The 21,494-nt window shown below is 40.4% G+C and overlaps 2 protein-coding genes across 2 annotated transcripts; both read right to left on the reverse strand.

Moving 5' to 3' along the window:
• Positions 1-3,906: 3,906 nt before the first annotated feature.
• Positions 3,907-10,488, reverse strand: LOC109472576. Its single transcript, XM_019772360.1, has 4 exons — positions 9,675-10,488; positions 8,701-8,801; positions 8,203-8,309; positions 3,907-7,993 (listed from the first exon to the last, which is right to left on the reverse strand). The coding sequence occupies exons 1-4, from the start codon at positions 10,353-10,355 to the stop codon at positions 5,010-5,012; spliced, it is 3,873 nt and encodes a 1,290-aa protein (XP_019627919.1). The 5' UTR covers positions 10,356-10,488; the 3' UTR covers positions 3,907-5,009.
• Positions 10,489-13,207: 2,719 nt separating this feature from the next.
• LOC109472677 (polyglutamine-binding protein 1-like) lies at positions 13,208-21,475 on the reverse strand. Its single transcript, XM_019772520.1, has 7 exons — positions 21,351-21,475; positions 20,342-20,561; positions 15,670-15,728; positions 15,295-15,336; positions 14,459-14,698; positions 14,276-14,342; positions 13,208-13,910 (listed from the first exon to the last, which is right to left on the reverse strand). The coding sequence occupies exons 1-7, from the start codon at positions 21,415-21,417 to the stop codon at positions 13,763-13,765; spliced, it is 843 nt and encodes a 280-aa protein (XP_019628079.1). The 5' UTR covers positions 21,418-21,475; the 3' UTR covers positions 13,208-13,762.
• Positions 21,476-21,494: the final 19 nt, after the last annotated feature.

The following is a 21,494-nucleotide window of genomic DNA, read 5'->3' on the forward strand; positions in this document are numbered from 1 at the left end:
TTCTCCGTGACCTGATGACCACAATAATGTTAATTTATGAACTGGTTACAACTTTTTTGGTAAAACCCAGAACATAGGGACTAGCCTCTACCAGGCTTCGGGAAGCGGCTGGAAAGAGTTGAATCAGCCAAATAGACAGATAACGTGCCGGGGGAGAGGGCCAACTCCCTCGGCATGTTAGCAAGGAATCAACTTTGATTTTTAAACCTCCTTGGCCAATTTCGGGCTACAGTTTTCAGCCGCTTCCCGAAGCCTGGTAGAGGCTACCCTGTGACCACGTTTAGCGTAATGATAAACGTTCGCTTAATACAAGAATAACAACATCAAAAACAACATTGTCTTTGGGACCGCTTTTTTTCAGCTAGGCACATTTTCCAAGTTCCCAAGATAGAATAAAACACCCCCATGAAACTCCTTCCTCTTCGCCCCCGCCGTTCTGCTTCGCCCCCGCCCCGTTCTGCTTCGCCCCCGCAAAAAATCTGCTTCGCCCCCGTCGTTCCTCTACGCCCCCGGCGCAATTCTGCTTTGCCCCCGTCCTTCTGCTTAGCCCCCAATGGCGGCACAGCTCACAGTCGACACGAAAATCGTCTGCAAAGAATAACAATAAAGGCTGTGCCGCCAAATTTAAAGTAGCCCATGCTCCGGCAAACATTCTGGACCACCTTTCTGCCAAGTGGCGTTGCACAAATCCTTCCCATTCAAAAGTTTACCCCTACCTCACGGCCCGTCAGTGGTTCTTACGTTTATAAGTACTGGCGGGAAATTTCACTCACGGCTGTACTTATAAACGCCAGTACTTATAAACGTAAGAACCACTGACGGGCCGTGAGGTAGGGGTAAACTTTTGAATGGGAAGGATTTGTGCAACGCCACTTGGCAGAAAGGTGGTCCAGAATGTTTGCCGGAGCATGGGCTACTTCAAATTTGGCGGCACAGCCTTTATTGTTATTTTGCAGACGATTTTCGTGTCGACTGTGAGCTGTGCCGCCATTGGGGGCTAAGCAGAAGGACGGGTACAAAGCAGAATTGCGCCGGGGGCGTAGAGGAACGACGGGGGCGAAGCAGATTTTTTGCGGGGGCGAAGCAGAACGGGGCGGGGGCGAAGCAGAACGGCGGGGGCGAAGAGGAAGGAGTTTCATGGGGGTGGGGTAGAACCCACCTCAGGTGCAGGGCCAACTTCATCAAAATTCTGTGCCGCTTGGCCGACGGAGAGGACTACAAAGCACCGTGTGCTTTTAGGTTTAAACCTCATTTTAAAAGCGAACATTTCCGAATCGGTAAATGTTTTCCAAGAGCTGAGAATCAGATAGTTCAGGAAAGAAAATTGGCCCAATGACGGGAAGAAAGAGTCGGACGAGTGAAAGTCTAACAACGCGTGACGTACAGACTTTCTCGTGCCAACGGACTGAGGAAAGGGTCACCAGTGCACTAGTAAAACGACGTCGGCTGTTTGTTTTGTTTAATTGTTACCTGATGTCGTAAACCCTTATTGTAGAGTTGAAGAGATATGTAACTGGAGTGTATACTGAGTAACTATCATTCAAGCAACCGTCCAAAAGATCATAATATATTTTCATCCGAAATATATATGAATTTTATTTTTGTGTTTGTTTTGCTGCCCTTAACTTGCCTTAAAAAAACCTGTACCTGATTATTCTCGTAATACAAAGGCTCCAGCAGTTGAATTTCCATTTGCTTTAAAGAGGAATTTGGAGGACCCAGGGTCCTCCACCAATAAAGAAACTATCCCCTGTGAGGATCTAGTAGCTAAATTGACCCCGCACATCCTCCCAACATCATAAATGGATTATAAGCCACGGGGTGTCTGAACCCGACTGCCAGTGGAAACAATGGGAGCAGACGACAGACAGTGATTTGCATATTAACTGACGTTTGAAGTTTTGAAAAATGTTGTATTTTATCTTCACTAGTTTTTCAACAAAACATTGCCATACAAGGAATGACACAGACAGTTGCAGCAAACCTAAACACAATCCATGTAACATTTACTTGCAGTCGTTATACACGATAAGGGCCTACAGTTTCCAATTTGAACAATTCCAGCAGAGATGAGCCTCTGTCAAGCTTCCATGTTTGTTTCGAAAACTTATATCTGTAATCACAAATTGCACGTCTTATCCACAGCCAAACTAGATTTCTATTGATATGATAGTTGTATGCAAATATACAATGTAGAAACATGTTGAAACACATTTGGCGGCTTATTGCATTATATATTAGAATCCAAGTCTGAAATGCTGAATAGATGAAGTCCCAGTTTACCAGGATTGGCATAGTACATGCCTGTGTAGTTATTAGTCTATATTCTTGTTGTTTAGTAAAATATTATATGTACTTTTCATGTACATATCCATGTCTCCACATAATGTCGAAGAGGTGTACTTGGTATACCGTATCTCAGCCTAGCTCTCCCCATGTGTTCACCACGGCTGCCAGTTGCAGAATGAGCTGTGAGAGTTTACAGTACCCGAATTTATTGGGTTGTTTTATAGTCCAACCTTCCTCTTTGACTAATGCAAGTACAATTGATGGCCATGTTCTTTCAAGACTATCAGTTTACAAAAAGGTTGATAATGTGCACCCATATATGGAAATGGTGACTTACATGTAGTATAGATCTGTTAACGTTTCTTGTTCATATTATTATTATTATACATGTATATTCATGTTTCATAGCTCATGATGATGCAGATTAACTTTGCGTATAAGAACACCACAAACATTAACCTCAGTTGGAGCTTAGTTGAACTTTAGTTCAGTTTGTCTTCAACATGTTAGAAATTTAGAGTAATGCAATAACGTTATATCAAAAGAATCCTCCAGAGCGCTGCCATGTTTTATTATGATAGTAGGAGGCATACTTTGTTCAAGTTGTAGGTATGGATGCAAGAGTAGTTTGCTACATCATAGGGTTTCCTTCATTGTTGTTTATTACAAAATATACAAAAGTATACAAGTCATCCTGCTAATTTTGTGGAGGAATGGGCAATGAAACTGTGTTATGTTAACTTAGAATTGTTATTTTCAATGAGAAAGATGTAATTCATAAAGAATATTAAGTTCTGAGGTGGGTTTTTTTCAGGATGTGGAACAAATGATTATTATTTCAGTACCAAGGACAGACACATGTTGCATTATATATTGATGCTCCAACCTCGATGTGGGAAAGTGAGCTGAAAAAGATATGCATATCAAAGATAAATAAAGTTTTTGGGTTGCATTGTCAAGTAGCAAACTGTGTGACCTAACAAATATGTGTTTGTTTGTTTGTTTATTTATTTATTTATTTGTTAACGTTTGTTTTCGGGGCCAACCATTATGCCTATAGTAGTAAACGTGGGGAACTTTGCCTCTGGAGACCTTTACGTTGGTCTCCAGAGGCAAAAAGGAGGATTGGCCGTCCAATCACAACACTTAAGGGTCTTATTCAGTCTGGCACTGGTCTACAAGGATTGGAACTTTTATCAGCAATGAAAGACAGAAAGTACTGGCGACAAAACTTCACACGCTGCACCTCAGAAGAGGATGAGTAAAGAAGAAGAAGAAGTGGGGAAGGGTGTTTATAAAAAAAGAACAGCTTGATATATAGTATATATTAAGGGGCAATATATAACATTTTCGCACTGTAAACCGTAGCCGAATTCGCCCAACGCGCAGGCTCCGACGGGCTTCGGATTCGGCTAGTGCTGAGCCCACCATCTTGTGTTTGTGGGCCTTTAGAGGTTATGCTCTGACAAGATTTGTTCCTCTTCCTTTCATGATATTTATTTCGAGAAAAAAGTAGAAACTTTTCAAACCGTTCTGTTCATATACATATAGTAAGGCCACACAAATTTCATTTGTTGGTCCTTGGATTCAATCAATCATTCAAATGAATTTGCCCACTTCATTTTTTTTTCTAATATGAAAAAAATATTCAGAATCAATCCCAAAATACTGATGTTTTCGTGCCAACAGTTAAAGAATGCCCACGTCTCTGTAGCCGTTATATTTTTTCCTTCCTATTCACCAATGCGTTTATTCAGTTAAAAGTTCAAGATTTACTGCATAAATTATCAACTATGTTTACTTAACTTTGTGGCTCTTATGTTAGCATGTTGGCTATCACATTATTCCTATAGTTTCCTTTTTTTACAAAAAACCGTTTCATTATTATATAATTTCCTAAATAAATCCAAAGACAAATGAAATAGGTGTGGCCTAACCATTTACATGATTTTACTGTTGTTCTTCTTAGCCCTAACATCTAGCTTATAAACATGATTGGAGTAACAGTTTCCCTAACGCAGTCCATTATATTTGCTAAATAATGTCTATATACTCCTCACAATACACTAAATTAAATTTAGTTAATCGTCCACTCAAGTTACATGTACATTTCAACAACAAATAGTATACACCTTGCATACATTTATGTATAACTCTAACGGTGGATTAACAAAAATAGGTTTGTCACATTTCAACTCCATACTTTTCTTACACATTTATACTACATATATTTTACAAAAATATATATCTGCTATACATACATGTAGTACAATGTACCCCTTCCTATACATGGTAAATCGATAAAACAAATTAGTGAACTTCACCTCTGCAAAGGGGAAATCAGAAGAGAATTGAAAGACACAAAACAAGCATAATTGTTATACATTTGCTTGCAGATTACTTTAAATACCGCGTACTTTGCTACTCGGAAGCCAAGTTTTGTATGATATCACGGGCCCGTTAATTTCCTAGAATTTTCTTGTGAGTATTCGCAGTGAAAACGTGTGACAAAAACATAGAGAGATCATCATGCTTGAGGCAGAGGAGGATACGTATGTGTGGTCAGCTTTGCTGTTCCGCGGATTTTAACAATATTCTTCAGTCCTGTTAATTCCCACTGTACATGCTGTTTAGTATGTTTTCGAATTCCCGGACACCGTTTTGTTTGTTTGCCTTCCAAGCCATGTAAACATGGTCGTGGATCGGAGTGAATAGACTGTTCAGGAGTTGGTCAATAGATGCTGTAGTGCTTGTTTTAAATAGCTGTCTGCTTTCCTGGAATCAATATTCATCCAGGCGGCTGCCAGGTTGGAGAGTGTCATGCCAATTCTAGGATGTGCAGCACCCTGACCATAGATACTCCTGTACATACGCAGTGCCTCTTCAATGTAACTAATTGCTCTCTTGCAGTTACCAACATGGATCCAGACTAAACCCACGTTGTTAAGTGACTCGGCAATGTCAGGATGTTTATTTGTCGGTCCAAAGATACTCCTGCGCATCTGCAGTGCCTGTTCATGGTAGCTTAGTGCGTTTTGGAAGTCACCAAGATTTCTCCAGACTTCCCCCATGTTGCTAAGTGACCCGGCAACATTAGGATGTGCAACACCCTGACCATGTATGCTCCTGTGCATTTGCAGTGCCGATTCTAAGTAGCTTGTTGCTTTTCTGTAATCACCAAGAGTTAGCCACACTTTCCCAAGGTTGTTCAGTATGATCGCAATGTCTTTATGACGAGCAGTCTGGCCATGTATACTTTTGAGCATCTGTAATGCCTCTTCATAGTGACTGATAACTTTCCAGTGGTCACCCAACCCTTCCCAGGCTCGCCCCAGGTTGCTGAGTGTGATGGCAGTGTGAGGATGTGCTGTACTCTGGCCATTAATACTCCTGAACATTTGCAGGGCATGTTCAATGTAGCTTATGGCCTTCCTGTATTCACCAAGATCGAGGCAGACTGTCCCCAGGGCGTTTAGTGCCAGAGGAAAGTCCGGATGAGCCGACATTCGACCATAGATACTCTTCTTCATCTGCAGCGCCTGTTCATAGTAGCTGATTGCTTTTCTGTAATCCCCCATGCCCTGCCATGCCTGCCCCAAGTTATTAAGTACAATGGCAGTTTCACGATGTGCGGTGTTTTCACCATACATTCTTTTGCAGCTTTGAAGTACTTGTTGGTAGTACCCAATAGCTTGTCTAAAATCACCCAACAAAACACAGGATAAACCTATGTTGTTGAGTATACTGAAAGGATGTGCTGCATTATATATAGAGAGACGTGGCGTGGTAAGTTCCGGATGTGCCGACGTTTGACCATAGATACTCTCCTTCATCTGCAGTGCCTGTTTATAGTAGCTAATTGCTTTATTGTAATCGCCCAAATAGTGGCAGGTCATCCCCAGATAATTAATGATGTCAGAGTTTTCTTTATTCTGATAACCATAGATACTTCTGTGAATCTGCAGTGCCTGCTCGAGGTAACACATTGCTGTTTTGAAATTACCGACATTGTTCCAAGCATCTCCAAGAGCCAGAAACAGATCCATCTTATCAACGGCGGTATTACCATCTTCCTTCAAGGCCTCACTATAGTAGTTGATAGCCAGTCTGTATTTGCAAAGCCCAGAGTACATCCTTCCTTGTACTGCGGAAGATTTATCATAAAAATCAAAGGAAGTAGATAGCAGTTGACCCTTTTCTGACAATTTCCACAAAGCTCTTTCAAGAGGGATTGATGTATAATAGTATCTGAAAAGCTGTTTTGGATTTTTTATGTGGAAAACAGGCTTCAGCGCATTTGTATTTTCTTCATCATCGGTCAGTAAGGATGGTTCTTGACCATGTACAGGTAACATTCTTTCCATTGAGGCCAAAGCTGACAGGTTTTCATTTTGTCCGCAATTTTCAATATAGGTTCTGAGCCTGAGTTCTGCTGAGATGCCGGTAAGCACCGTCAGGTGATGTGCATTGTTAGGACTGATCACTTGTTGATTTTCCATTTCTTTAATTGTCTCCCAAACTGTGGTAGGTATGATGCCTGAATACAGTGCCAAGCAGTCCACTGCTACAGCTGGGAAGCGATAGAGGTCTTTCTTTACATCAATCAGCGTTGCTGTCACAGTGGTTGCTTGTACACCTTTTAATGTGAGCCTTTGAGTCTTTTCCGTAAGTGTCTCATTTGTCAGTTGTTGGGCCATTCTACCTCCATGCTCTTTTAGTAGATTCATTATAGAGGACTTGTATGTGTCAATCAAATCCTGGTCTCCTTGTATCAGGCAAGGGTTTCTCAAGATGGTGGCAAGATGATATCCTTCCTTTAGGTATAGCGTGACATCATTTTGTAGTTTTGAAACCAGATTGCTTGGGGTGCAGATGAGTTCACTAGGTGGTTCGTTCATAGTTCCTTGCCTGCCCAATGGAGTCTTGCTTGCCTTTGGCATGGACCCATCGAAAGAAAATCCACGTGGTGTAACAGAGTCATAGTACCAGTTGTCAGTTGGGTTCTCAGAGTAGAAATTATTGAGGGATTTTATTCCCAGTGCTGGGAGAATGGTTTCTCCCAGGTTGACCACCTTGAGGTGTAGGTAGTGGGTGAGGTTACGGAAATAAACAAGACATCGTTCGCTTTCTTTCTCTACCAAGATGGCAAACTCCAGGTCTGAGTATGGAGTTACCAGTCCTGTGGCCTGTGAACCCAAACCTATCAGGGCATACTTACAGGGAGGGGGACCCACTAACCCAATACACTCATCTACAAGCAGAGTGATGAACTCCTTTCTCTGTTGTGCAATTTTCTCAAACAACTGCCTGACAGCCTGAGCTCGTTTTGCCTCTATCTCTCTGACACATGGGTCATCCTCATAATGTACATAGGGATCCAGCTGCTGGTCAATGGTTTCCATCTCCAGCTTGATCTGGTCCCGCATCTCCTTCAGTTGTTTCTTGTGTTTTTCTGTGTTATCTTTCCGCACATTGCGACGAATATCTAAGATACATTTAAGAAATGACTTCCCTACGTATCTAATAGCTGTTGCAATATTACCAATAAGAATCTTATCCTTTGACCTTGCTATTGCTGCATTGTAGAGTGCTGCTGCTTTGACAAAGTCTCCCCCGTCCCCTGTCTGCTGACCTCGCTTACTGTAGATATCCCCCAACTTGCACAGGGGCTCCACCTCTCTCTGGTACTGCTGGGGTGTGGGATCTGGGGAGGGAAATTTTGATATTTAATATGAATATTAATCTCATTGCAGGTAAGATTTATATGTATTTCATTCATTTCAACCTCCTTGCTTATTTCTATACTTATCCTGGGAAAAACGTCTCACAGTAATGGTTCATCTTATTTTGTATTTTAGTTTCTTTATACTTTAAGGTATTCGACTTTTAACTATTACTAAGATTTTTCCTCACCGCTCGCATGTACCGTCTTAAGTGCAGCTGCAAAGTGCTGCTCTGCTGAGTCCAGGTCTGCTTTGGCAAGAGATGATTCACCCTCCTTGAGATGGTCCTTGTGTTGGCTGAAAGAAAACAAAGAAGTACTGTGTTAGATATAAGGAAGGCTAATTATAAGAGACTTCAATTGTATCACTTTAAAGGCAATTTCAGGGTGGCGAAGCAAAAATATTCCGGATGAGAAAATCAGTCTGATAATGTCATTTATTGTTATTTCATTGCACATTTTCATTTCATACCTTTAAAAGCGTTTGAAATTGACGCCCTGGAATTGCATTGAATACTACCTTTCATTGAAGTTATTTTATGCTGTACATATTTCGATCCGTCGTTTTTCTGCAAAAAGGGAAAACTGTAGGCCTTAGATGTTACATGAAGATCGCTACCATTTTTTCATTGAAGTTATTCTATCATCTGCAAAAATGAATATGTTTTCTTCCTCTTTTGTATCCTCACCTTTGTAAGGAAATACTTGATTCTGGATGGAGATAATGTTTCTGATTAACGTCACTTCTGATGGTGTTCCTCAACCTTCTTCTTCTCGATCGTGATGCTTGCTGCATGGGGAATACGGGTATATGTGACTGGTTTATTGGTTGACTTTTTTTCAGGCAGTGACGTGAATGCAAGATTTATTGTAATTGCAAATCTTATCAGTTATTATTTGCTCAAAAAAGTATTTTGAACACTGAGTAGATAAGAGAATATATGAGAAACACAGAACATGCTGATGTAGCTAAATTCTTATCTGCAAACAAAATGCCGGTGAAAGGTTATGTTTAACCGTGTCAACCCTGTCACTACAAGGAGATACTGACTATAACGTACCATTGTTCCTTACGTGTGGCAAAGACCACTGATCAGTCAAACACCGTCCCGTGACTAGAAACTAGAGTTCCACGATCTCATACCTTCGCCAATCGATATTTACTTTTACGACTGATATAATTCATAAATGTCTCTCATTGTTTATGCAAACAAGATCCTGATCTGCGTAGATTTTATCAGTTGATCATATTCTGCACCTATAATAACAGTGCCATCCTAACTAAGAAGGCTATTCTTGTATTTCCTGGTAAACTACCGAACTGAGGTCATGATGTTCACCTTCACTTAACTTCCAAATGATACCACAGTATGGAATAATAGCATTTTCTCATTAATTCTGCAAAGTAGGTCTTACTTTACATCATTCATACCTTTAAATTTCGATGTTCCTCTATCTCGTTCCAATTACAAATGTCATAAGTTTGATTATTCCGATCATGGAGCGCAACAGATTTATAGAATGTCTTCAGCAATTAAGCGAATTAGATATTGATTTGCATAATCATGCTCTAGTTATGTCATGGTTAAGCGAGTTAGGATATATTGAAATAATAAGACCATGCTTTTTAAAGTTCATGGGATGTATATATAACAGTACTCACCCTTCTTACTGCTTCAATGATATTGTCCGTGTATCCGATACGATGCCTCAATGTCTGTTTTAAATTCGATCCAGAGTCTTGGCATCTTGTTAGAGCTTTGCTGTACATGACAGACGCCTTGGAAACTTGGGATACATCAGCCTGAGAGTTTTCTCTGCCTTTTTGAAGGTAGAGATCACCAAGAGATTTTAGAACCTCGACCTCCAAGAACATGTCACCGTTTGCCATTGCTTGTACTAGTGTTTCTGCGTATGCCTCCTCAACAGAATGCCAGGGCGTACCGACTCTTCTGTCCAACTTATCACAAATTTCTGCCACCCTCAAGACATTGCTGTCAGCAATACCCCAGTAATCTGGTGACAACCACTGATACTGCGGGGCATACCTATGCGGAAGTTTTCTGGAGAGTTTTTCTAAGTAGCCGATACGATGCTGAACCGTTTGTCCCATGTGCGGATCTGTCCAGCACAGTTGTAGTGCAGCGGCATACAGGGCAGCAGCCTTGTCGAACTCTGACGACTCTCTACTTAGCTTGCCTTTCTGAAGATGGAGGTCTCCAAGACTTCTCAGGACGTATGCCTCGATATAGTGATCTTCAGAAAGAATGGCCTCTTTTAAGGCCTGTCCACTTTTCAAGGACTGCAATCGCAAGTTCTGCAACTTGTCTGCCAAGCTAGCCATGTTGAAGTCGGCCTTTTTCTTCAGAGTCTATATGAAGCCAAGTTTCGTTGGCAAAGGTTCTGTCTTCACTTTGTGGAGATGTTAGTTGTTTTATTCTAGCTCAGGCGGGACCTGCCCAGCTTTATACTGCAGGGACTTTCCACCGCCGAGTCATGAGTAAGTCAGCTGCTTTTTGTTTGAGAAACAAATAGTGACGATACCATAGGTCAGTTATTAGATTGCACATTAACTTTAATAAATACAGGTAGGTTCTCTTGGGGCTGTCATAACCAGGCATACATGTAGACGTAACAGAATTAAATCCCTGTACACTAAAACAAAGTTTTGTTTTACATAGCGTAGGTTTTAGCTGCACTAATCACATCCTATTTTGTTCTGCAGCAGTACCATAACATGCAAGGGGGCCCAAAATCTCTAAAATGCCTAGGTCTTATGAACACCGGTACCTACCCATCTACCAAGTTACATGACAATCCATCAAAAAGTTATCGTGCTAAACCACACCCACCCACAAACGCTACGGAAAGCATAACCTTCTTGGCGAAGGTAATGCAAAACAGTGCTTTCGTATACCATTGGGCCTCTTTAATTTGATTTGTTATGAACATCATGGCAAGTACATCTATTACAATCAACTTAAACATTTAATAGAGAAACTTCGGACTATCATAGACTCTAAGCAATGAATGCCAGTGCATGTATATTGTTTTGAAAACTCAATGATTTTAGAAACTGCTTTACCATTTCCTAACGATTTGGTCGCTCAGGTGTACTCACCTAGCAGCTGGCTGGCCCCTGATTTCCTGTTTGAAAGTTCAAGGGTGAATTCCTTCCCGTTGGTGTTGAGGCCGCACACCACAGTATTTATGCATGGGCGAACCCCGTAGTACGGGTACTATGCTAGAGAATGCACAATGCTAGAGAAGGGTGCAGAGATTGTTCTGTGCATGGTACCGAGATGGGATCTGTGGTAAATGTTAGAGGAATACGTCAGTTTTGAGACTGTAAAAGTTTAATTATGGTGCGTGTTCAGTCAGCGTAGATTTGCGCTGGGATACTTGTACCGACTAGTACTGTGCGTTGGCTGTAGTCCATGACCTCCGCAGTGGCGCTAATAAAAGAGGGCGTGAGAACAGAACGAGGCGGCAAATTTAAGCTCATTTTCACATATTTTTCCTGCAATTAAACATATTAAAATTCTGAACCTTGCTTGTGCACCCTACTATAATTTTTAGTGAGTCGAAGTGAGTCACTTTGGGGTCCTTAACTATAGAAATCCCCATAGGGCGAAAACTGTGTTGTGCCGCCTTGAGCCAAATCCTTGAGCTGCCACATACGTGCAGGGTTGGACAAGTTTTCAAAAATCCACTTGCCTATATAATAATATATTGAGTTTATTGACTTCGTTCACATTTCAGTAAAATACATGGCAGCTTCATTTGTGTACAAAGATGCTGAATTGCGCATTTTACATGATCAACATGATAACAAAACTATATCTATATTACAACATGATAACAAATTAAAAAAAAACTAGTAAACAATGACATTATGATGATAACATTATAAGGAATTGAAAAGGTTCTTAATAAGCTGTAATAACTGATTGCTGTAATAATTGACACTTGGAGATTTTAACAGGTATATTTGTTCAAGAGGTAAGTGAAGTACGGGATAGGGCTGTTTTTGTATCGTGCAAGTACGAGGTCATTTCCACTGTTCCGAACCAACTTTTCACTTGCCCAAAATATACAGTCATATTTGTATGTTTTTTTACTACCACCAAGGAAATTATCTTATTTTGAAGTTTATAATGTTGGATGCTTTATTTATCGAAATAAGGTGGTTTGACTTCAAACACTATAACATCCGTGTCCATGATATCACCAGGGTCCATAATATCGCCACCTTGAGAAATAGTGTGCTTAAAGATATTTTTACTGCAACATACCCTAGGTATGTACATTTGAGGTGTGCAGGAGTGCATACCAAAAGTTTGTTGCAGTAAAAATATCTTTAAGCACACTATTTTTCAAGGTGGCGATATTATGGACCCCGGCGGTGATATTATGGACACGGATGTTACTTTGTATCCAAAAAATTTACTTGCCCAATTCAAGGAGGTTAACTTGCCCAATTCAAGTGTTGGAGTACTTGCCCAAACAGTACTTTTACTTGCCCTGGGCAAGTGGACTTGCCCAGGGCAATCCTGATACGTGAGAGGTCAGGTATTCAAGGCTAGGATTAGGGTTCGTACTATAGAGTTAGGGTTAAAGTTGGGATCATTGTTAAGGGCTAGGGTTAGACTTACAATAGGGGTTAAGTTAGATTTAGTCCAACATTATGACTAAACCCCTCCCACCCCTTGTCTCACGTGAATTGGAAACCCCCAAGTAGTGGTAGAGTCATGTATTTGGCAGGATCGCGTATATGGCTTGTTACCGACCTTGACATATTCCTTGTTAGTTAGGGAGTTAGAGTTACATGTAGGACTTGGGGGTAAATTTACTACTGTATAATAACAGTCTACTAGGTAAACACAGAAATTTTCAAACTATGGCCATGAGTCAAAATCTGCATTATAATTATATAGTAGATTTCGGTAGTACATTGGTATGTGAATGTAGCGAGGCGAAACTAGGCGCACACGAAGCTCGACTAAAACACACATTTTCATGAACCAGATATCGGCATTTAATATGACATAAGCCCATCCTCTTGGACTAAAATGTACATGTGTGAAGAAAAGGTAAAAGGGGAAAACTTGACGGGTTGTACGTTGGTTTCTTAACTTCAAATACATGATTGTATAGTTTGTTAAATCTATCCATGAAAATACTAAGTATAATACCAAGAGGAAAATACACTGACAGAAAATGCATATTTTAGACCGGAAAAAGTACCAAGAAATTGAAGGAAGATTTTACTTGCAATTTTCCATATTCAGGATCATTCCATTTTCCAGAAAGTAACAATCCTTTTTTAATGGAACCATCCTGGAATCTTAGTATCTATAGAGGACTACTTAGCTTTAAGACATAATGAAACACATGCTAAGTGTCCAAGTGTTTGTTTAAACTAAAACAGCCTCTTTAACTTTAGAGGGGCACTGGGAATAGGGAAAATCTATAGTTTGTCCAAAGTGAAATATCTAGCATATAAATATGAACATGATGACAGATCATAGAAATCGTACATGTAATATAGTGCCCTAGGGATGAATTCTCTTTCAATTGAAAATCTTACTTTGCTTTAATTTCTATATCAAGACAAGATAGTACGATAAGTTGCATAATGCTGATAAGGGTTTCGAAATTCCCTGGGAGCTGAACTTAAATTTTTGACTGGCTGATCGTACTACTACTAGTATTATATTACAACTGATCACAGTTGTAGCAAGAGAAAGTCTATTTCTTGGCGGCGGCGGCCCGGTTAGCGGCCAGGACGGCCCCGGGACTCGGGTACGGTCTCTGCTGGAACAGCGGCCCCGAGACCGTGGAATCTACGCCAGTTTTGGCCTCGTTTGCCTTGGGAAGTCCAGTCGACCATGTTCCTCTGTGAAAAAAAATTAAATAATTATGCATTATAGCCCCACTTTAATAGGTTGAAAATGTTATCATTCTTCTAATATGGATTGTTTATGACATAATCATTACATGTATGCTCTTGGTAAACCTTTCTTTAAAGTGCTTATGACACCAGAATATGAACTTATATGATTGTAGTTGACATACCTAGATGTAGTGTTACCTGGATAATTCTATTATAAAATAATAATAAGATCATACTGATGAATGAAAAATTAAATTCACAAAAACGAGACCTTTCATTCCTACTGAGTCAGACCTAGAGTAAGTGTAGTAAATACACAACTGACTTTACACCTTAGTTGAAGTTTAATCTCTCTTGTCATTCCTTACCTTGGTGCATCTGAGTATGAGGCAGGGTCCATGGGGTCAAGTTCATCTCTGTCTCGCCCTCCTGATCCTGTAGGAGAGGGAAAGATGCAAAATCAAGTTCCAGCAAAAATAAACAAAAATTTCAGACTTCCACTACTAGTGTTTTGGGAACACATGCATGGTTAGTTTATACACTTAGTGTACCTCTACGTCGGTCCCTACCCCCTCCACCTCTCTGGTAGGGCGCTGGTCTTCTCTGTTGTCGAGACTCCATGTAGCGAGGTTTTCCGATTGGCTCTCTCCTCCGCTTTGCGTCTGAACTGTCGTGGGCGTCGTTGTCTTCACTGTCGTCTGTTAGGTCATCATCCTGGTCATCTTCATCATTATCATCATCATCATCATCGTCACCCTCTGCTTCACTGTCCGATTTATCAGTTGACTTGCCTGCAGGATATGGATTTCTATTAGGGCTGTGTGCTATTTCTATTAGGGCTAAACGAGCACGTTGGTAGAACGTACTGGACCTGCGCAAAACCCGTAATGTATTATGCACATGCACTTCGGCAGAATGTCTAATACAAGGCCGTATTTTCACATAAAAGGTTGACTATTAACACTGACCGTCTGTAGTTTCCAAATGTTATGTCCGACTCGGAAAAAATATCGTCTGCAACAGGCACAATTCTGATGCAACGCTGACCAAAAGTACAAAGAAAACTGTGAAAAATTGGGGTGGGGGGGTGCGCAGGCACAGTACATTCTGGCGACATGCTACCTAAATGTAACATCAGATACAGGTACAGGTCTGGACCTGTACCTATACCTGAACAATTTGACAAATCAACATATACATGTATAATTCTTCTAATCGAAGTTCCTCATCATTAACCTACAAGTTCCTACAAGGAAGAAGAAGAAGTTCCTCATCAATAACATAAAAAAAGCCATCCTCTGTAGTTTCCTAAATTAGTTGGCTAAATTACAGAGCCGGCGGTAACTACAGAGGATGGCACCTAAAAATGTAGGCTAGGGTGACGTACCTTCTAGCCAGGCTGCTGGAACTGTGATCTTCGCTGCCGGGTCTGTTCAGGAAAACAACAGGCAATGACATTGTGGTCATTTAGGCCTGAACAAATGACTAGGTAAACACGCAGAGTATGGTATGGCGAATATAATAATAGACTCTTCATTAATCATAATTATTTTTACATTTCCTTCTTGTCTTTGGCTTTGACTTCTGCATTCTAATTTCTACAACTGTTGCGTTAGTATCGTTTTCCAAGATTTCTTTCGCACAATTTAAACAGTACCGTAGTAAACTTTTTTCTTTGAAAACGGACGAGAATTCATGACTGCGCAGATCCATAAAATCAAATCAACATGGCCTTACGTAGCAGTGAGAAGGTCAGAAGTACCTGTAGGAGGCAGCCACGAGACTTGGTCTGTCTCTGCATTCCAGTAATAATGGTGCTGACTGGGGAAAAAGAAGACAACAGAATGATGGTATGATTTACAATTATTGTCATTTTCACATGTAGCAGCCACATGTAACGGGAACGGGTTTCTGCGCGTGAAAAATTTGCGCGTGAAAAATAAAAGTCCCTGAAATATGTCAGAAAATATGCAGTACCAAATTCTTATGCTGTAAAATGTGATCCTGTGGTATAATTTTCCATCTGTAACTCAAAATTTTTGTTATAAATTTTAAGTCCCTTGGGAATAGGTTAATTTGCATATTTTCCATAAAATCTGAACATTTGAAAATCACTTGAATTTGTAAGAAATACATTTTTTACACGTTTTCATTTCTATTTTTTTCTTCGGCTGTTGCTAGCCTGATTAAATCGCTTTACGGTTGCCGCCGCCCAACATCCAGCCAGCCCCTGAATGCGGGGTGGGGCCACTAAAGCCACGGACGGCAGAGTTTGCATTACACAGACTAGGCTGTTGCATGCTTCAAAAATACTTTTAAAAAATCTGAGGAACCAACAAATCAAATTGGTGTGGCCTTAAGTCAGTGTGAGCATAACTCACTTTAACAGGCGTATTGTGTAACTTCGTTATGTAATGAAAAAAGAAAATGCAGCTACAATACAGATACAGACAATCCCATTAATAATAGATAAATGACCTTAGACGTCTTTGTTGTAAATGTCAACATCTCTAAATTATTCATGAATGGATCACGTCTCATTTATTTTGAAGAATGAATAAGTCGGTCAGGGCTGTCCTGAGCCTATTTAGAAATTAGACCCTCCCGATTGCAGAGAACAGAGAAGCTATGTTAGAACTGGCGGTTGACAATCTAGAGTGGTGCCCATTGTGTACTAGCCGGCCTGAATTTGTTTTTACTATAATATTACCTTGATTTTGTTTGGCATAATGTCATGGCAAGTACTGTACATGCACCAAAGGCGAAAGCAACCAGGAAAATGTTGAAATCTTGACCGTCTGAAATGATATTTCTGCATATCGGACAAATTATGCTGGTAGACTAAGCTTAGTTTAATAATGACACTCTTTCCACAATCTTTACACTGATTTTGTCCATCAAACTTAGAAGGACTGGACAATTTGTTTTTTCTTCATGAGAGGCAGTGACGGAAAGACGGAGGCTCTCTAGAACACTGGAATGGATAATAAGGTACATTTAACTGTTGTCAAATTGAATGTAAGATTAAAAAACATATCACTTCAGTGAGTAAAGAGACACTTTTTCCACATTCAGGTCTCTTATTCAGCTGACGTTTTGGTGACCTTCCTCTGACTGGTTCACAATTTGCACTGCAGCACAGGTGTGGCACTCACTGAATAAAAGATTTTGTGTAAAAAGAGTCTATTTACTCAGGCACATACATGTGAACCTGACCACCTGATGAAACTACTCAGACATATCGATCACTTCCGTTTAATTTCTATAAATGGTATAATGTGACTCCTTAATATAAGCAGTCTGTGTGTTTTCAGATTTGGAGGTATTTGATTTTGAAACAAAGAAAACCAGCGGGACATACTATAGTACAATGTACCATGGCAAAACTACTACTACTGCTTGCTACTGGACTGGGTCTCTGTGTACTAGTATACGTAATGATATACGGCTTCTTGAACAATTCAATGATAACAAGGTTTGCGTTTAAAAAACCTGTTGGCGATGGGCAACTTCGGCTACTAGTGAATACCACACATCAGGTGGGAACCAAAGGAAAACTTGTACAATCTACGGATGTGTTTAAAAAATCCTATAAACCTGTTGGAGATGGACAACCTCCGCTTCCAGTGCTACCAAATACTACACATCAGCTGGCAACCAAAGGACAACGTACAGACGCGTTTGAAAATAAACCTGTTGGCGATGGGCAACCTCGGCTCCAAGTGCTACAAAATACTTCACATCGGCTGGCAACCAAAGGACAACCTGAACAACTTATGGATGCCATCTTAGTTGGATCATTCAAAAACGATTCCGCTCACTCGACAAATCTAGTAGTAGGGGAGACGGAAAGAGTTTCCAAGTTACGTCAAGAAATGTCCTGTAGATTGAAGAAGAATGTTCCGTTTTCCACCATCACGAGAAAACAGGCAGCCAAAGACAAAAACCGCGCCGTGTTGCCGGAGGAGAGTCTGGAGAAGTTGGTGCACTTTGACTCGTGCGCAGTCGTCAGTAGCAGCCACACCCTGAGGTTTCACATGTATGGACAGGAGATAGGTAGGTTTTTATGGTGATGTAGTTTGGTAAAAAAACGTAAAACGTCAAAATTTTGATAGTTACAGTGCATGCTTCAAGGGGATTAAACTAGTTAGTGATTTTTGTTAGATGCCAGTCCAAATTGTCTTGCAAAGTTGGGTCATACTATAGTACGGATCTAACAGGATATCTATTGAAATGTTAAACATTTTTTTTCTTTCAGATAGCCACGATGCTGTGCTGAGATTCAACTGTGCTCCCACGCACAACTTTGAGCAGTACGTTGGAAACCGGACAGACATCCGTCTCATCAATACACGTATTCCTCAGAGGGACTGCAAGCAGGAGTTCTGGAGTAAAAATAGCACCATGTTCACACACGGGACGCTGGTCATTCGGAACATGGACGGAATCAACGTGGGGCCGCGTGGCGTGGACGTGAAAAGGGATATCCATCACGCATTTAACAACTTGGTAAAATATCGGAAAACATATCCGAACAGGACGCTGCCTTTCATACAGAGGCCTAACTTTGGGAAGGGCATATCAAAAGAACTGGAATGGTTCTGCAATGCTACAAAAATGTGCAACAAGACATGGCTGAGCCCAAGTTCAGGCATGTTTGGTAAGGAGTATACTACTTAGTATGGCTTTTTTGCCATGGACCTGCATTATATGCAAAAATGTAATATTCTGTTTTAATTAATTTACTACTATCACTTCACAACGTGATTTCGCGAGAGTTACGGTTTACAAACACGTGACTCTCACGAGATCATGTTGTGAAGTGATTGGTCATTAATTATTCTGCTAAAGGCGACAGTGGTCGCTGAAAATTTGATCCTGTAAATTATGTGTTGGAATAAAGTTTAACGTTTTACTATAATGAATGATTACTACCAACACAGATGAACTTTCATGATAGTAAAATATACAGTCTAGAATTAATTTCACTGTTTTTCAGGTGTTGTGATGATGCTGCACCTCTGTGACTGGGTCCGTGTTTTCGAGCTGGTTCCCTCAAACAAGGACAACACAACCCTCAACTATTACTACGACGAGACCAAAACTCGCAGCCAAAAACACTCTTACGAGCAAGAACGAACTTACGTCAAAACCTTGTCCCTGACTACGGAAAAAGACGTAGAAAACACCGGCGTGGTGGTGTTAAAAGGACTTTCAAAGATTCGCTGCAGTTGACTCCATCAATTGATTAATTCAAGTTCTGCATAGAATCTATTGAGTTGAAAACAAAATCCATTTTGTCATAGAATTGCCAGCTAAATATGTATGTTGTTATAAGTAATAACTTTCTGCAATGCAGTGCTTATACATGTACATGTAATTGCAAGCATCACTGTTGAATAGACAGTTTATAGGTACATGTATGAGTGAGTATACAAGAATGCATTTATTTACTTAGGTACGTTACGTCATATCAACACGCTTTTTGATATTCTATTCTTTTCTGGTGCTTGAGTGTTCATTTCAATAATAGTTAAGTTAGTGCAATTATAGTAGTACTCTCTAAAATACTTGAAATACTGAGTGCATGTAATAACTACATGTAACATCTGTGTCCATAATATCACCAGGGTCCATAATATCACCAGGGTCCATAATATAGGTAAAAAGGACTGGCTGAACTATTACACTGTACATTTGTAGCTCCAATTTTGGATGCACCAAGGCACACAGTATATAACATCACCCGGGTCCATAATATTGCCACCTTGAGAAATTGTGTGCTTAAAGATATTTTTACTGCAACATACTTTTGGTATGCACTCCTTCACACATCAAATGTACATACATAGGGTAGTTTGCAGTAAAAATATCTTTAAGCACACTATTTCTCAAGGTGGCATTATTTCTTATGGACCCTGGTGAGGTTATATACTGTGTGCCTTGGTGCACCCAAAATTGGAGCTACAAATGTACAGTGTAGTTCAGCCAGTAAACTATTTAGGTGCACCGGTGCACCTGCGGAAAATTTTCTGTACATGTAGGTGCACTGATGCACCTTAATAATTTCGTGGGTTATGAATATGATTATGTCTAGCTTCCTTTTTAGGTGTTCTGGGATTGACTTTTTTTTTTGGGGGGGGGGGGCGTTATTTTCGATCAAACGTAGATTGCACGCAATAGAAGCTCTAGCCGCCAACCCTGGTAGTAGTAGTACATGCTATCCCATCCCGGAATGCCTGAAAAGAGGGCTAGGACATGTGTTAAGTTATCAAATGTACAACATATTCCAGACATTTTCAGGATAGAAAAATAACAAAATCATTATCATTACCATTAAAATTTTTGTTCAACTAAAAATGAATTCCAAGCCCTGTTTAGTAATCAGTTTAAGTTATAAAAAAATAGTAGACAAATATCAGGTGCCTCCTTACTTTTTCTCGTCCCAGACTTTGACCCAGTTTGGTGGCAGTGTGTTGTGATGGTGGCCCTGCTGCAGTACCGGTGTGTCCTGCTTGGTGGTGCCCCAGCGTGTTCTGCAGTACTCCACACAGGTGTGGTAGGGGTTGTTCACGTTGGGGCAGCCGTCCACCTTACCCTTGGGGGCAGTGGTCTCACCGTAGTCTGCTGCTATGATCTCTTCATCTGGAGATTCTAGGATGGAGAAGAAATCAGAGAATTCAGACTTCCAGGAAGCATGTAAATTTTCATGGGCGCCTGCATGGGGGGTCCCGACAATGGCCAACGCTAAATGAGAGCTGGCTACGTATTATGCTGCATTCAGGAAACCTCTAGATTACGCTTTACGATATTAATTCCAAGTGGCCACAATGCATTACGTAGAATTAAAACGGCGAATATGCTATACGCAAAATGCGCCAATTACGCTTTACCATATTACTGTACGTTGAATCAAAATGTAGAATATTCAGTACTTTTGGAGAAAAATAATGCAAGGGACTTTTTCATCACGTTTATGCTAAATATTATGTATTATACATAATATTTAAATTTTACTGGTACACTTACAATAATACAATTTGCATACCTGCATAATGCTAAATACATACTATATACACTAGCCGTAGAGACTCTTGATTCGGGCTTTCATTACCCTCAGAAATATTATAAGCCCGAATCAAGAGTCTCCATTTTGATTTTGTATAACAGCAACGACCTTTCTACTAGTATGCGATATGGTAAACTAAATAAATTGGTGATTAAAAAACAAGCACAAGGATATAGGTCATATAACCTCTTTGTTGTTATCAAATTATACGTACACTTGTATTAATATTTTGTACATGTAGGTGACGGTCGACCGATATTAGTATAAGGAGTAACGCTATGCATATGTGCCCCCCTCCCCACGTTCATATGAGTCACAAATATCCGTATTCACAGCCTTTTAGAACACGCTTACACGGCGCTATCGTTACTTACCTTTCTCCGATTCCTGTAGAATCCCTCTCTTCGCTAGCCGTGCTTGTAAAAGAGGAGGGAGAGGCATATTTTCAGCTGGAAATGACAAGAAACACAGTCCTCGCCACAGCCTTTGCACCAAAAACCTGCAGTTCAATCTAAAAT

This window comes from Branchiostoma belcheri, unplaced genomic scaffold (genome assembly GCF_001625305.1).
Source record: "Branchiostoma belcheri isolate BF01 breed outbred unplaced genomic scaffold, Haploidv18h27 scaffold28, whole genome shotgun sequence".
Classification (NCBI taxonomy): domain Eukaryota; kingdom Metazoa; phylum Chordata; class Leptocardii; order Amphioxiformes; family Branchiostomatidae; genus Branchiostoma; species Branchiostoma belcheri.

Coding starts and splice junctions, on each gene's coding strand:
- LOC109472576 (XM_019772360.1), bottom strand. CDS start 10,355: ATGGCTAGCTTGGCAGACAAGTTGCAGAACTTGCGATTGCAGTCCTTG. Junction 8,310..8,700: donor TCAAGTATTTCCTTACAAAG/GTGAGGATACAA, acceptor GTTTTCTTTCAG/CCAACACAAGGACCATCTCA. Junction 7,994..8,202: donor TAAGACGGTACATGCGAGCG/GTGAGGAAAAAT, acceptor TTCCCTCCCCAG/ATCCCACACCCCAGCAGTAC.
- LOC109472677 (XM_019772520.1), bottom strand. CDS start 21,417: ATGCCTCTCCCTCCTCTTTTACAAGCACGGCTAGCGAAGAGAGGGATT. Junction 15,729..20,341: donor AAAGTCTGGGACGAGAAAAA/GTAAGGAGGCAC, acceptor CTTTTTCCCCAG/TCAGCACCATTATTACTGGA. Junction 14,343..14,458: donor GGGTAGGGACCGACGTAGAG/GTACACTAAGTG, acceptor CCTCTCCTACAG/GATCAGGAGGGCGAGACAGA.